Source organism: Lissotriton vulgaris, chromosome 8 (assembly GCF_964263255.1).
Source record: "Lissotriton vulgaris chromosome 8, aLisVul1.2, whole genome shotgun sequence".
Taxonomy (NCBI): Eukaryota; Metazoa; Chordata; class Amphibia; order Caudata; family Salamandridae; genus Lissotriton; species Lissotriton vulgaris.
In genome coordinates, this window is record NC_141696.1 from 1,278,043,485 (window position 1) to 1,278,056,013 (window position 12,529).

Genomic DNA, 12,529 nt, shown 5'->3' on the forward strand with positions numbered 1-12,529 from the left:
GTGGTCGCCCTTTTCCATATGGCCGGGATGCCCGTCACCCCCTCCCAACACAATCCCCAAGGATGGGAAGTCGGACGCAGGTTGAACTTTTGGAAGGCGGGAGGGAGTCACCCTCCCGGCCGTATTTATTAAAATATGAAACAAAATTAAAACATTAAATAAAAAGTTTCATAATCATGTACAATTTTACATTTATTACATTTCGATGAAGACATGTTCTTTGGCTAACCTTAACAGATCTCTAATACAAAGGTTTCCTAGCCGAGTCTAACATCCTGCAAATGCATACATTCTAAATTAAAATTGTACATCCTAGCATTAAGGGCCAAAGGCAAGGTCTTAACCGGTGTCAGATCCCTACTACCAAAACTGTCGCCCTCACGGTGTGAGTGGCGCATGCGCAGAGGACTTTACCCTCATTGCCAACTGTAATTTCCCTTGTCGTGGTGGGGGCCCCCTTTCCACTCGACGCCATCTTAAAGGTCGTCCGAGTTCCCGTGTGAGGTATCTGTAGGAAGGACAGCGTGGACTCCCCCCCCCCCCCCCATCCCCACACTCTCTATCCGCCGTCGCGGATATCCGGCCCCCGGGAAATTAGTAGGAGGGGCATATAGCCGCCTCCTCCCCTGGGAGGGGCCTATGGCCGTCTCCCCTTAGGCGACCCCTCCTTAGTGGGTGCCGCCTCCCCGTGGGAGGGGCCAATGGCCGCCTCCCCCCCGGGCGCTCCCAACCATTCTGGGTGGCGCCCCCCTCTAGGGACCTTGAAATTACTGCTCACCGATCATGACCTTACCGCCGCAGGCCGGATAGTTGACCGACTATCCGGCCCCCCCAAACTCCTCCTAAAGGTCATGCTTCCTCAAACCCCTTAGCCATGCTATGAAGTCTCCTATGAGTAAGTCATTCCCCTCCCGGGACAGGTGAACCCCATCATTCATATACATGTGATCACCCCGAATACACCCATGAGGAATGCTATGCAACTGCGCAGAACGAAACAATCTACCAATTTTATTATTTAACCTCTTAACCGAATGGTTCAGTGCTGACACCGAAAGGCCCCCCCGCCATACTTCCCTGGGAATCATGTGAGATCAGGCAATCGTGCACCCCGGGAGTCTTTTCGCCAACCAGCTCACAGCTGACAAAACTTGTTCAAACAACACACGTCTACCCAGTGTCACCAAGTCATTGTCCCCCAGGTGTACTATGACTACAGACGGCGGTGACCTTTGCCGCCCTAAGAGACCCTCAACAAATGACTCGAATTGGTCAAAACAGAGCCCGCCCTTCCCATGGAAGGCCACTCTGTACCCGTATTCCCCAGCAGCGCGAGGCCCGTCACCTGCTTTGAATACTTCCCCGGCTCGACTCACGTATGAGTGGCCCACGACCCATACCACTTTCACTCTAGACGTGGGTCCATGACCGTTGGTCTCCTGGTGCTGGGTCGACAGCACATTCCGCCCCGCGTGACAGGCTCGCGAAACTGTAATTCAAACAAAAGACAAGAAGCGTGAGTGCATGACATGTCAATTGATCTTCACAACATGTGCAATCGCACATACCTTCTGAAGCAATTCGAGGACCATCGCCCCAACTGTTTTACTTCGTCCGCACTCTGACCCCTAGCTGTAGCTTCAGTAGCAGCCCCTATCCTAAAGGAGTGGGTCCCAAAATCGCACGGGTCCATGCCCGCCGCAGCGATTGTCAGTGCTAGTACCCTCTGGAACTGAAACCTCGTCAGTGGGGTGCCATCGTTGTGCCTCAGCAAACTCCCCCCCCACGTAGCCGCTCTCAGTGCCAAGTATTCTTCTATACACATTATCGGGCACGTGGGGGACCCTCGCGTGCGCTGCACAACAACACTATTTCCCATAACCCCTTGGTCGGTCTTGGACCTGGCTATCGTGACCACCATCGAATCACCCCTAATTTGGACGTGATCCCTGCACAAGCCTCCCTCCACATCTTTCTTGTTCCTTGCGACCAATTCACTCACACGCATAGCCCCATGGAACGCTAATGCGAAAGCTGCCCGGAACAGAACTGCTTTGAATTGGGAGGAGCATGTCTCGTCTAGTTTCGCTATGAGTAAGGACAACCTATGTAAGCCAATCGGGCGCCTTTCATCTTGCTTGCGACCCTCGAGGCGCTGCCAGCCGCGAAGGGCTTTTTTCACCAAAAAGGAACCCGTTGGGTCTTTTATACCATGCGCCTGCGCCATGAATGAAATGGCCGCCCTATGTCTATTGGCCGTTGCCGCTGAACGGCCTTCCATGTGCAATGCTACCAGGAACCCCAGGAAGGATTCCTCCTGACCCCAGCTCTGATTCCCTGCCGGACCCAAAAATGAGCAATAGGAACGAAACGCTCCTTCGTATGCCTTTCTTGTCCTGGGGGCTAAGCTTGCTGCCACGAGGTCTTGTAATCCGGGGCACCGATTAGCCAAAGTGCTTCGGGGAATGGTGCCGCCTCTAGGTCCGCTGTCGGTAGATAACCCCTGAACGCCTGCATATGTGAACGAGAGAGTGCATCAGCCGCATGATTCAGTACACCCGGCACATGTCTCGCCCTGAATTGTACATTCAGTCTCATGCAAAGCAGCACAACCTCTTTCAACAATCTCAAGATCCATCTGCAGCGTGCTGTCTGTTGGTTAATGCATTCGACAACAGTCATATTATCAGACCAAAACACAACTGAGCGGTCTCTGAAATCGTCTGGCCATGCCATCAGAGCAACCCTAATGGGGAATAGCTCCAGGAACCCAATGTTTCTTGTGAGACCGCTGGAGTGCCACCACGTCGGCCATGGTTGCGCCGACCATCGATTACCAAAAATGGCACCAAATCCCACGCTCCCCGCCGAGTCAGTCCATAGACCTAGCTCGTCTGAAGACGCCGGCGGCTTGTTCCACACTACTCGACCGTTGAAGTCCGCCAGAAATGCTAACCAAATGCGCATATCCTGGCGAACCTCTGCAGACAGTCTCGTACGGTGGTGTCCTTCTTTGAGGCCAACCATAGCTTGTGCAATAGAGCGAGAGAAGGGGCGGGCCATAGGTATCACTCTCAAGGCAAAGTTAAGCTGACCCACTGTTTGCTGCAACTGGTGCAGGGTCACTTTCTCCTTACTGAGGCATAGCTGCAATGAAGCCCTAATTTTGGCCACCTTACCCAATGGCAAACGGAAACATCCCTCCACAGAATCGAGCTCAATTCCCAGAAACTCCAGTGAAGTAGATGGTCCAACCGTCTTACCTGGAGCCAATGGGACTCCAAACTCCTCCATGAGGATGCAGAAGTCATGGAGCGCCTGCGCACATTTCGAATCGCCGGCCGCCCCCAAAAACAGGAAGTCATTGAGATAATGCATAACATGCCTGTGCCCTGTGGCCTTGGTGAATGCCCACTCTAAAAAACAACTGAACATTTCGAAATATGCACAGGAAATGGAGCAACCCATAGGCATACATTTATCCATGTAATAACTCCTCTGGAATGCTAAACCCAGCAAACGCTGATCCAGCGGGTGTACCGGGAGCAACCGGAACGCCGACTCGATATCTGATTTCGCCATCAGCGCCCCGGGGCCCAGGCGATTCAACATGGCCACGGCCTCATCGAATGATGCGTACTGCACCGAACAGACTTCTGGGTCAATGGCCTCGTTCACCGAGGAACCCCTTGGAGCAGACAGGTTATGAATAAGTCTAAACTCCCCCGGGTCTTTCTTCGGGACAACCCCCAACGGGGAACAGATGAAATCCGCCACTGGTGGGTGACGAAAAGGCCCTGCCACTCGCACTAAGCTAACCTCTTGTGCGATTTTTCTCTCTACCACACTTGAATTGTGTTGCGCCGATAACTGGTTTTTACAATAGGATTTCCCTAGAAAATCCCCCGCCGGGATGTGGAAGCCGTACAAGAATCCCTTCCTCAACACCCCAGCAGAGACATGATCAGGGTATTCGTTTAACCAAGGAGTCATAGCCATGAGATCAACGGGTGTAGGCAGTTGGTCACAACGTTCTACCTTACTCCTGCTTGGACCCTCCTTTTCCTCCCGCCCCGTTATTCTTTGATCTGCATGAACTCTCCGGGTGCGAGGAATTCCCACAGCCCGCACACACATGTTTGAACCTACATGTTCCTTGCGGTCTGTTACAGTTGCCTCGATTAAAGCCCCAACAGACCCCCCGCTTGCCACCATTCCTGCCGGTTTTCGGCTGGTGATCGCTACCCGTGCCTGCTCGAAAGGGCACCGCGGGTTTTCGGCGGACGACCCCCGACCCACTCCCACCTGGCGAGGACGTACCTGCCGCCCCTGGCAGGAGTTGCTTATGCCATGAGACCGAGTCGAGGCAGTCCCATGTCAGAGAGGCATCATATTCTTTCGCTTTACGAAATTTCATGTCGTAACCTTTCCATTCCTCTCCCTCATACATTGCATAAAAATCCATAATACGAGTTTGATAGCAAGACAATTCAGTTAACACCTCGGGTTTACGTTCCCCCATAACTGCAGTAGACATTGCAAAGGCCTTCGCCCAATTCGTTATCGTTTCATCCACCCTGAATTCCGCCATCTTGGCGCGCCACACGCTCGAGTGCCACAAATCTTTCTGGGTTTTAGCATACTCCATCTCGCGATGGTCCGTTAATAAAGAAAACATATTGATATACTTGTCTCCCCATATTAACTCTTTTGTCGCCATAGGGATGTGCTGTGCCACCCTCTCCCGCCTTGAGGGTAATGAGCCCTCCCCAGCCACTGGCAAAGCGAGCTTACCCGGTTCGGTCGTCGTTCCCGCCGTTTTCTCGAGACCAACTGCAGGTCCTACTGGTGTAACCTGTGGGGAAACAAGAGGAAGATTCGCCCTTGCGGTATCTCTCGACTGCCGCAATTGCCGGATTAGTAGCTTGGCCTCTTCGGCCGTGTCTCCGGGTGCCTTGACACCCCCTCCCTTACCATTGAGCCATGCGGCCAACTGGGTGGCCAATTCGGGAGGCATATCATCACCGTTCGCAGGGGTAATCACTACTGGGATCGGTTGACCCCCATCTGGGATTGGTGCCGGGTTGTCTACCGGCGTGACAGGGGTGGCCGGGGGTACTTCTGGGACCGGAACCTCCGGGATAGGAACCTCCCCCGAAACCGCCCTTGTTTTGACCCGCTTCCCTCTACCCTCGGGGATAATTCCCGGCAAGGCCGGGCCTATTACCTTCTTAGGGTTACCAGGATTGCTCAGCGCAGCCAGTTGTTTTTTGACCTCCGCCAAACCTCGACCGATGGATGGGACTTGATCGAGTTTCCGCTCCATGCCCGCCATCCGGTTCACCAACATGCGTAGCACCTTATCCGTCTCGGAACTCTTTCCTGGTTTCTTGCCAGCCATGGTTTGGATTATCCGCTCCTAGACGATCACAAGGTCCTGGATCTTCGCCTCGAGTAACTGAAAGAAAAATACAAGAATTAAAAGTTCTCAAAATTGCTGCTTGTTCCGTCGAGGGCTCACGAGCAACGAGTGGGTGCAGCCTTCAGAGCTCAGGAACAAGAGGACGCTTCTTCGGATTCCCGCTCTATTTATTCTTCTGCAGGAGGGCGTGTACCCTCCTCCGGTACGCCTCCTGGGCGTGGTCTCGGTGTAAGTGTCTAGGACAACCCCTCTTGGGCGGGAAAGGGCGCGCCCCGGCTACGGCGCTTCGGGCATACCAGCCGAGACACGCCCCCGCCCAAAATGGTTTCCCGGGAGGATCGGGGCACCCAACCATACGTTCGGGGGGACCGAGTGGTCGCCCCTTTCCATTTTGTTAGTCCACCATCAGTCGAACAAGAAAGTATGACTACAGGAGCTCACATTGCTAGGATCCTCTATCCCTTTACTGATCAGGTAGTTGTGAGGGAAAGAGCTGTGCAGCATAAACACATGCAGGGCCACCTGTCATTTTCACACAGTTGGAAAGCTATGTGAAAATGTTTTAGGGATCGGTTCCCACCACCCATCTAAAATCAGAATGCGGACATGAACCCTAAAGGAAAAAAGAGACCTTCACAGAAAAAGTTAACCACACCATAGTCCTCTTCTGAAAGGGTCAAGAATTTCTCTAAGAGCCATTCTCAGGGCCAGGAGAGCTGATACCCTGAGCACCACAAGGAGAAAAGGGAGCCCCGGACGGATTCAGGAAATTCTAGAAAGCCAGTGCTATGCCAAACTCTTCCCGGGTCCAGGAAGCAGGGGAGTGTCCCAGGGACAGTGAGCTGTGCTGCCTTCGAGAAAACCTACAGTACATATTGGACCCGGACTTTTTGCTGGGATCCTGAAGAGAATGGTCAAGAAGCCTGTAAACCACTGAAAAAAATGGCCTTGTATCCACTACTGGGGACAGTTGGAGCACCCATTTTGCTAAAGGTTATGAAAGTTTGGGCACTTGTATCCACTTCTGTTTTTTTAAAACTGAACACATTTTTTCAGAACTGAACTTTTGTTTGTTTCAGTAATAAATATTAATGCACTACTACCCTTTAGTTTTTGAAAAGCTCATGCGAGTCTTTTTTGTGCTAATCGGTCTCCCATTTCCTGGTCATACTTCCAATTCCCTATAAGCCCTTTTATTCACTTCCTACATTCAAAGCTGTTTACAAGATGTCAGTTGGAGCCACTGCTTGGAGTACTACCAGATATTACAGGCAGTCAGAGATCTAAGTGAGCAGTGACTAAGCGCCAATAGTTTTATTTGTAAAGTTAAGTAGGTCAACTGCTTTTATGTCCATGTTCTGTGTCTGCACTATTCTTTCTAAAGCTCACCTCTTTTGCATTTTACTTGATATATTCATTCAATCAATCAGGGTTTGTAGAGCCCGGGTGCATCACCTGTGAGGGTCTTGAGGCACTGTCTGACAAATTGCCTGTTCTAACTGTTGAATACTTAGAAACAACGGTGGAGTGACAAGACCTGATAACAGGCGTTAAATATGTCCCAGATGGAAATTGCTGGACAAAAAACACAAGAACGCTGTTTTAACTATGTTACTCTACACACAAGAGGATAATACTAAACTAGGAAGTATTTAGTATTTTTTAATAAAACCCTCACTCATCAACATGGTTGATGACATGCTTCATCATAGGGTTTTTACCCGGGAGACAAAGTGTCTCCCAGGTATGCTACCACGCCTGTGTTACAGCGGAGCTGGTATCAACAAATTGTGAGGTGACAGTGTTTGTGATAAGTGAAATAAAAAATGGTGGACTGTACTCCAATAAAAAACTTTTTAATAGAGAGTCAGGCCAACATTGTTAAAAATTAGTGAACGGACATTATTGACCAACAATTGAGTCAAATATGTCCTATGTGAATAAAAAGGTCGACATGTTTCTGCTTTGGAATTGCTATTTCAGCCAAGCTTTCATCAGGACCAAAAAGGAATTAATGGAAATCCCCGGCGGTATACGCACCCTAAGGCGTACCCTAACCGTGGGAATGTGTATGGTGATAAAAAACTCACGGTTTTACCCGGATATTGGTTAGTCTTGGAACTCCCAGCCCTTACCACTTTTAGAGAGAGTAGAAAAATATTCCCAGGGCACTGCGGCAGGGGTATTCTTCACGGTAAGGATATTATCGTCCTTCCCGGCTCCCCGCTGTAGACCTTATGTTAAGTAATTAAGGTGTCGTGCATCATTTAAATTTAGGAACCCCTTCATATTTAGCCCCTTCCAGGCTCATGACGAGCTGGGCTCGTCATGGCGTAGCCTCCTCGCACGCTGATGCCGAGCCCAGCTCGTCATGAATAATGGGATTTAGAAAATCTGAGCGTGCGAGCGGAATTCCGCTCGCACGCATGTGGTTAAAGACATGTTGCAACTGTGAAAATCTGATAGTCTCTTCAAAATTCAAAAAGTGTATTTCACTAACATGCAGAAGTGTTTCGTTTTAGTACATTAGAATATATCAGTGCATTGAGAAGTTTTTCTTTAAAGTGATAGTTTGCAAAGATGAATCTAGAAACATTCATGCTTCCCCTCCGCTCTGACAGCACTGCAAATAGTGAACTAAGAGGGAAGTCAGTTGTTCAGTTTACCGTCTGAGTGGTAAGGGCTCCTATTATCCATGGATGACTTTTTGCGAGTAGCCGTGCGTGGTAGAAATGTGTTATTCATTAATTCATTCACTTTATAGTTTAGCAAATAAAACGCAAACAAGGTTTCATACAGTTTACATCCTACAGTAATGTATTTCGAGGTCCTCTTATATGTGATAGTGAAGAAAAGGAAGGTAAATTGAAATAAAGCAATTGTCTAGGAACATACAATTTGGTCAAGTGGGGAAGCCGAGATTGATCCCAGGTTTTCTTGATCCATAATGTGCAATTCAGCCTTAATATGTATATATTTCGCTTCTCCTATTCCCACCTTGCACCCTCCACACCACCTGCCATCGATGTGGCCTTCAATCACACGACAGGTACACTTTTTGCTCCCCTGGAAATTGTTTGTGAGTGGCTAGTGAAGTGAAGTGAAGTAGTGTGGCTCACTGGTTAGAGGCGGCAGACCCGAGAGCAGAGGACGGCCCGGGATCAGGGTTCGATTCTCGGTGCGGCAGGTTTCTGGACCAGGGTCAGCGGACTCGATAATTCTCTCGCCTCGGTGCCCACTCTGATCAGCGTTCACACTCGGCAACTCTGGGCATTAGCTTGCCTCATCTTCACTAACGGCCCCACCAGACCGCCGGGGATGCCTGGTCTCAACCTGGAGATACCCATTAAGGGACCATCTCTCAGGGAAGCCAGGAAGGGTTTTGCAGCGGTCGAAGCGCCTTGGGACCCTATGGGTAAGTAGTGCGCTATATAAATGCCTATACATTTACATTTACATGAGCTAGAGTGCCCTCTCCCATCTCTTTTTGCACATGCGTAAATGTGGGCCTCCTACTTTGCCACTGTGGCCTAACAGGTCGCTCATTTGACCACTTGCTACAAAATGTGGTTTATTGTTTGTTAGAATGCACTTAAGTGTTATAAACATGTAAGCAACTCGAGCTATCTGTGTGTCTCGTGAAGTAACCTGTGTGGTCTCTCCTGCAGGTCCCGCAACAGCAAGGAATGCCAGGCTACTGGAAATGCGTGAAAAGAGAAACTATCAAAGGAGCAAAAGAGGCCTGGAAGCAAGCGGGGAAGAGTCCTTTTTAAAGGTCCTTTCTGCCAAAGGGCATTGCCCGTCCCGTGCCTTAAAGCAGTGCCAAAAAGCTCGTTCTGGGTTTATTTTATGTATTTTTGTAACTGGTTGCCTCTGGGTTTTATGCTTGATAAAAAAATTACAGTATTGTTTTACAGTAATCACATTGTCTTTTCCTATGTAATCGTGGAAATGTGTTCTTTTTTTGTATGAGTTTAACAATGATTTTCTGGGAAACAAAAACGCAAGTGCAGTTTTACTAGAAACGTAATGTTTACAAATTTATTATGGAAATATTTTGTATGGCAGTGGGCTGGACAAACTGCATGAAGCGTCTGCTTTTATCTGGAAATGCTGGTGTAATTGTTGTAATATGCATGCATGGTGGTCTTCTGTTTACTGCATGGGTTAAGTGTGGTTTCCTGACGTCCTAAACTGGAACTATGAAGACATCTCCGAGGTGTGTCCTTTCTGGAGGAGACAGACTTCATGGTATGGAGCAGAGGGACTCAATGAACATATTTTCCTCTCTAGCCCTAAAGAACTGTAGCTATAGAGTGTCATAGTAACAGTGATGTTGCAACAGTTTGTTGAATGGATGATCCTTTAATGTTTACATATGCCCAAAAGGGTGCCAGGAAACTACTTTTGTTTATATAGCACCGTTTCTAGCTTGCAAGCTTCTATTTTTTGATTCCTCATCCGAAGTGTACTAATAAAGTTATAACCATGAAGATTGAGTGGTTCTTTATTGAATTGAATCTACACTGTTCTAGATTCAATTCTGGGTTATATGCATGGAGAGGTGGAATGAGGGCCTCTACTCTTTGATCATTTTAATGCATGTTCCCCTCCAAAGCTGAATCTATAACCATCTGCACTCACCATACTCGGAGCATTGAAACGTATTTAGTGAAAAGGGAGGAGAAATTTATTGATAAGACAAACGTGTAAACTAAACAACTGTTAAACATGAAAACAAGAGGAGGTGAAGAAGAGAGGCTGATGGGATGTAAACTGCTAAAAACAAGGAAATGTCATGGCAACAGCCTTCATCCATCTTCCATGGTCAGGGACACAATTTTGAGCTTCTCACAGTGGAGACATCTTCATTCACTACGCAGTGAGAATGACACTGGTCCAGAATTTTACATGTTTTTTTTTTTAAACAGAGTCCTTAATGTGAGAATCTGAAGGGAATCTCTTTCCAGAGCCCCGCCCTTTGGTGTGCCCTCATAAGACTTCAAATGATGATGAGAAGAACCAGTCTTCAAATATAATACATGTTTGTAATAAAAATGAATTCGACAATCCTGAGTCACAGTAATACTGTCTTTGCAAAAGAAAAAAAATCACCATTTTACAAAATACATAGGAATACATTAACATATGTAGTGGCTATACAAAGTACAACACTATTGTAGCCTCACTGCTAAGATCATCAGAAATGTGTAGATTACATAGGAAGGAGCCTATCATTTATACAATCCCTTTAAAGAGTATTACCAAGTCAGATGCTCACAGATATAAGTAAATAGATGAAAACTGAGATGTTATGTTGCAGATCTGGAGTTTAACCCACCCACTCGCACGAAGAACAAAGGATCCATAGATAAAAGGTATAGATTTTCAAATGGAATCCTATTTGTCCAGGCGATTCTTGTTAAGGACATGGATTTATCATGTGTGGGCATTTTACAAAGAATTTGTATTCCATTTTCTACTGAAGGGGAAAATATGCCCTATTAACAGTTTCAATAGTGATATTGCACAAGATTTCTATTCAGATTTTGCTCCCAAGGTGTCAGGCCAAATACATACTGTATATTATGAAATGGGCTGGTCTTCAACCCAAACTTGAATCAGATATGCAATCCCTTTGGATAGCCACAACCTCCAGCATAACATTTTGTTCATATGTTTATTCGTTGGACGTCCTCTTGTAGATTTATCAAGAGACATAACCTCTCTAAAACTAAAGATTTTGAAGAACTCCTGCCTGGTTTCATGCTTGAATTGTTACTTTTGGAAGTAGTGGGTGTAGACGGTTTTTCATTTTCCAGAGAAGCAAACCTAAGAAGATATATCTTTATAAAGGACTTTTTTTTTTAGATCTGGTTGAAGGAATTCTAGATCAATATTAATTAATATTTGCAACATTAATTTTTGCCTCTTAGTCCAAACTTGGGACCCCAGCCAATCACGTTCCTTTTCAAATTTTGCTAGCACCTCATTAATAGTTATAATTATCTGAGGACTGTAACTAATTATTTTAATACTCAAATAAGTATTATTTTCATGTGATCAATTCAAATCCAATATCGCTTCACAAAGTTTAAAATGTCCTCAAAATTAGGCAGAATACAGATTTATGAACATTCAGTTTCTATAGTTAGAAATATTGCTTTCCTTTTGAATTGACCCAAAGCATGACTCAAGGATACTTCAGGGGCTGTTAATAACAAAACATACTCAGCATAAAGTACATTCTTGTATTCTTTCCTAAACAAAGGAACGTGTAAAGCAACTGCAAGAGGTTCAATCACAGATTGCCCTCTAGGTATTGAAAAGAAATCTGATGCTCAACCATTGGTCATAAACTGTGCCATTAGGAGGCTAGCTTAGTATATGGTGCTCACTTATGTAAGTGTTGCACCCTGCACTAATCCAGACAATCCTTTTTCGTGATTGTAGTGGTCTTAAAAAGCTCTCTCAGTGGTAGCTGTGGAGAGCAGCCTTCAGGCTTAGTCCAGAAGGAGTGTAAAGCAGCTTGTTTTACCAGTAAATAATCTTTTTGGTATAGATTAAGAGAAAAAGAATCACACAGTGTATTGATAAAACTATGCATTTATTATAAGACACTCAATAACACATACAGATATCTCCTACCCAGAGATATGCAAAATGCACACAATACTTGGCAAGGAAAACAGATAAGTAGCACAAATACACAGTGGTTGCCAGGGGTAGACCAAACCATATGCTAAAATAGTGGGATGCGAACCACGACTCAAGTCAAGACATTACCCAGAAGATGTAGAAGTGCTGGTGACCTAAGGAACCACCCGAGGTTAGTAACCAGGAACCCCATGGAGGCCGTGTGCAGAGTGGGAACACAACTCATGCTCAATTCAAGTCAATGTGAAGTTGCGGTTGCAATTTTAAAGAAGGAGCCTTCCCAGTGGATACTGAAGAAACCCCATGGAAGACAGAAGGTTGGAGAGCCACCCCAACAGCGGATACCCTAAGAACCAGGATACCTACACCAGGAAAGCCGGGTGCATAGGTTCAAAGTGGCGTCGGAATCCGCCATCAAACTCAATGGAGGACCTCAGAAATATGCTGCTG

At 46.9% G+C, this 12,529-nt stretch overlaps 1 protein-coding gene across 1 annotated transcript in view; it reads left to right on the top strand.

Annotated features, from left to right (window-relative positions):
• Positions 1–9,915, top strand: part of MICU2 (mitochondrial calcium uptake 2) — a 112,296-nt gene extending 102,381 nt beyond the window's left edge. The window contains exon 4 of the mRNA XM_086935200.1: positions 9,091–9,915. Within this exon, the coding sequence (XP_086791326.1) occupies positions 9,091–9,195 (105 nt within the window). The 3' untranslated portion in view covers positions 9,196–9,915. The remainder of the gene's footprint in view (positions 1–9,090) is intronic.
• Positions 9,916–12,529: the final 2,614 nt, after the last annotated feature.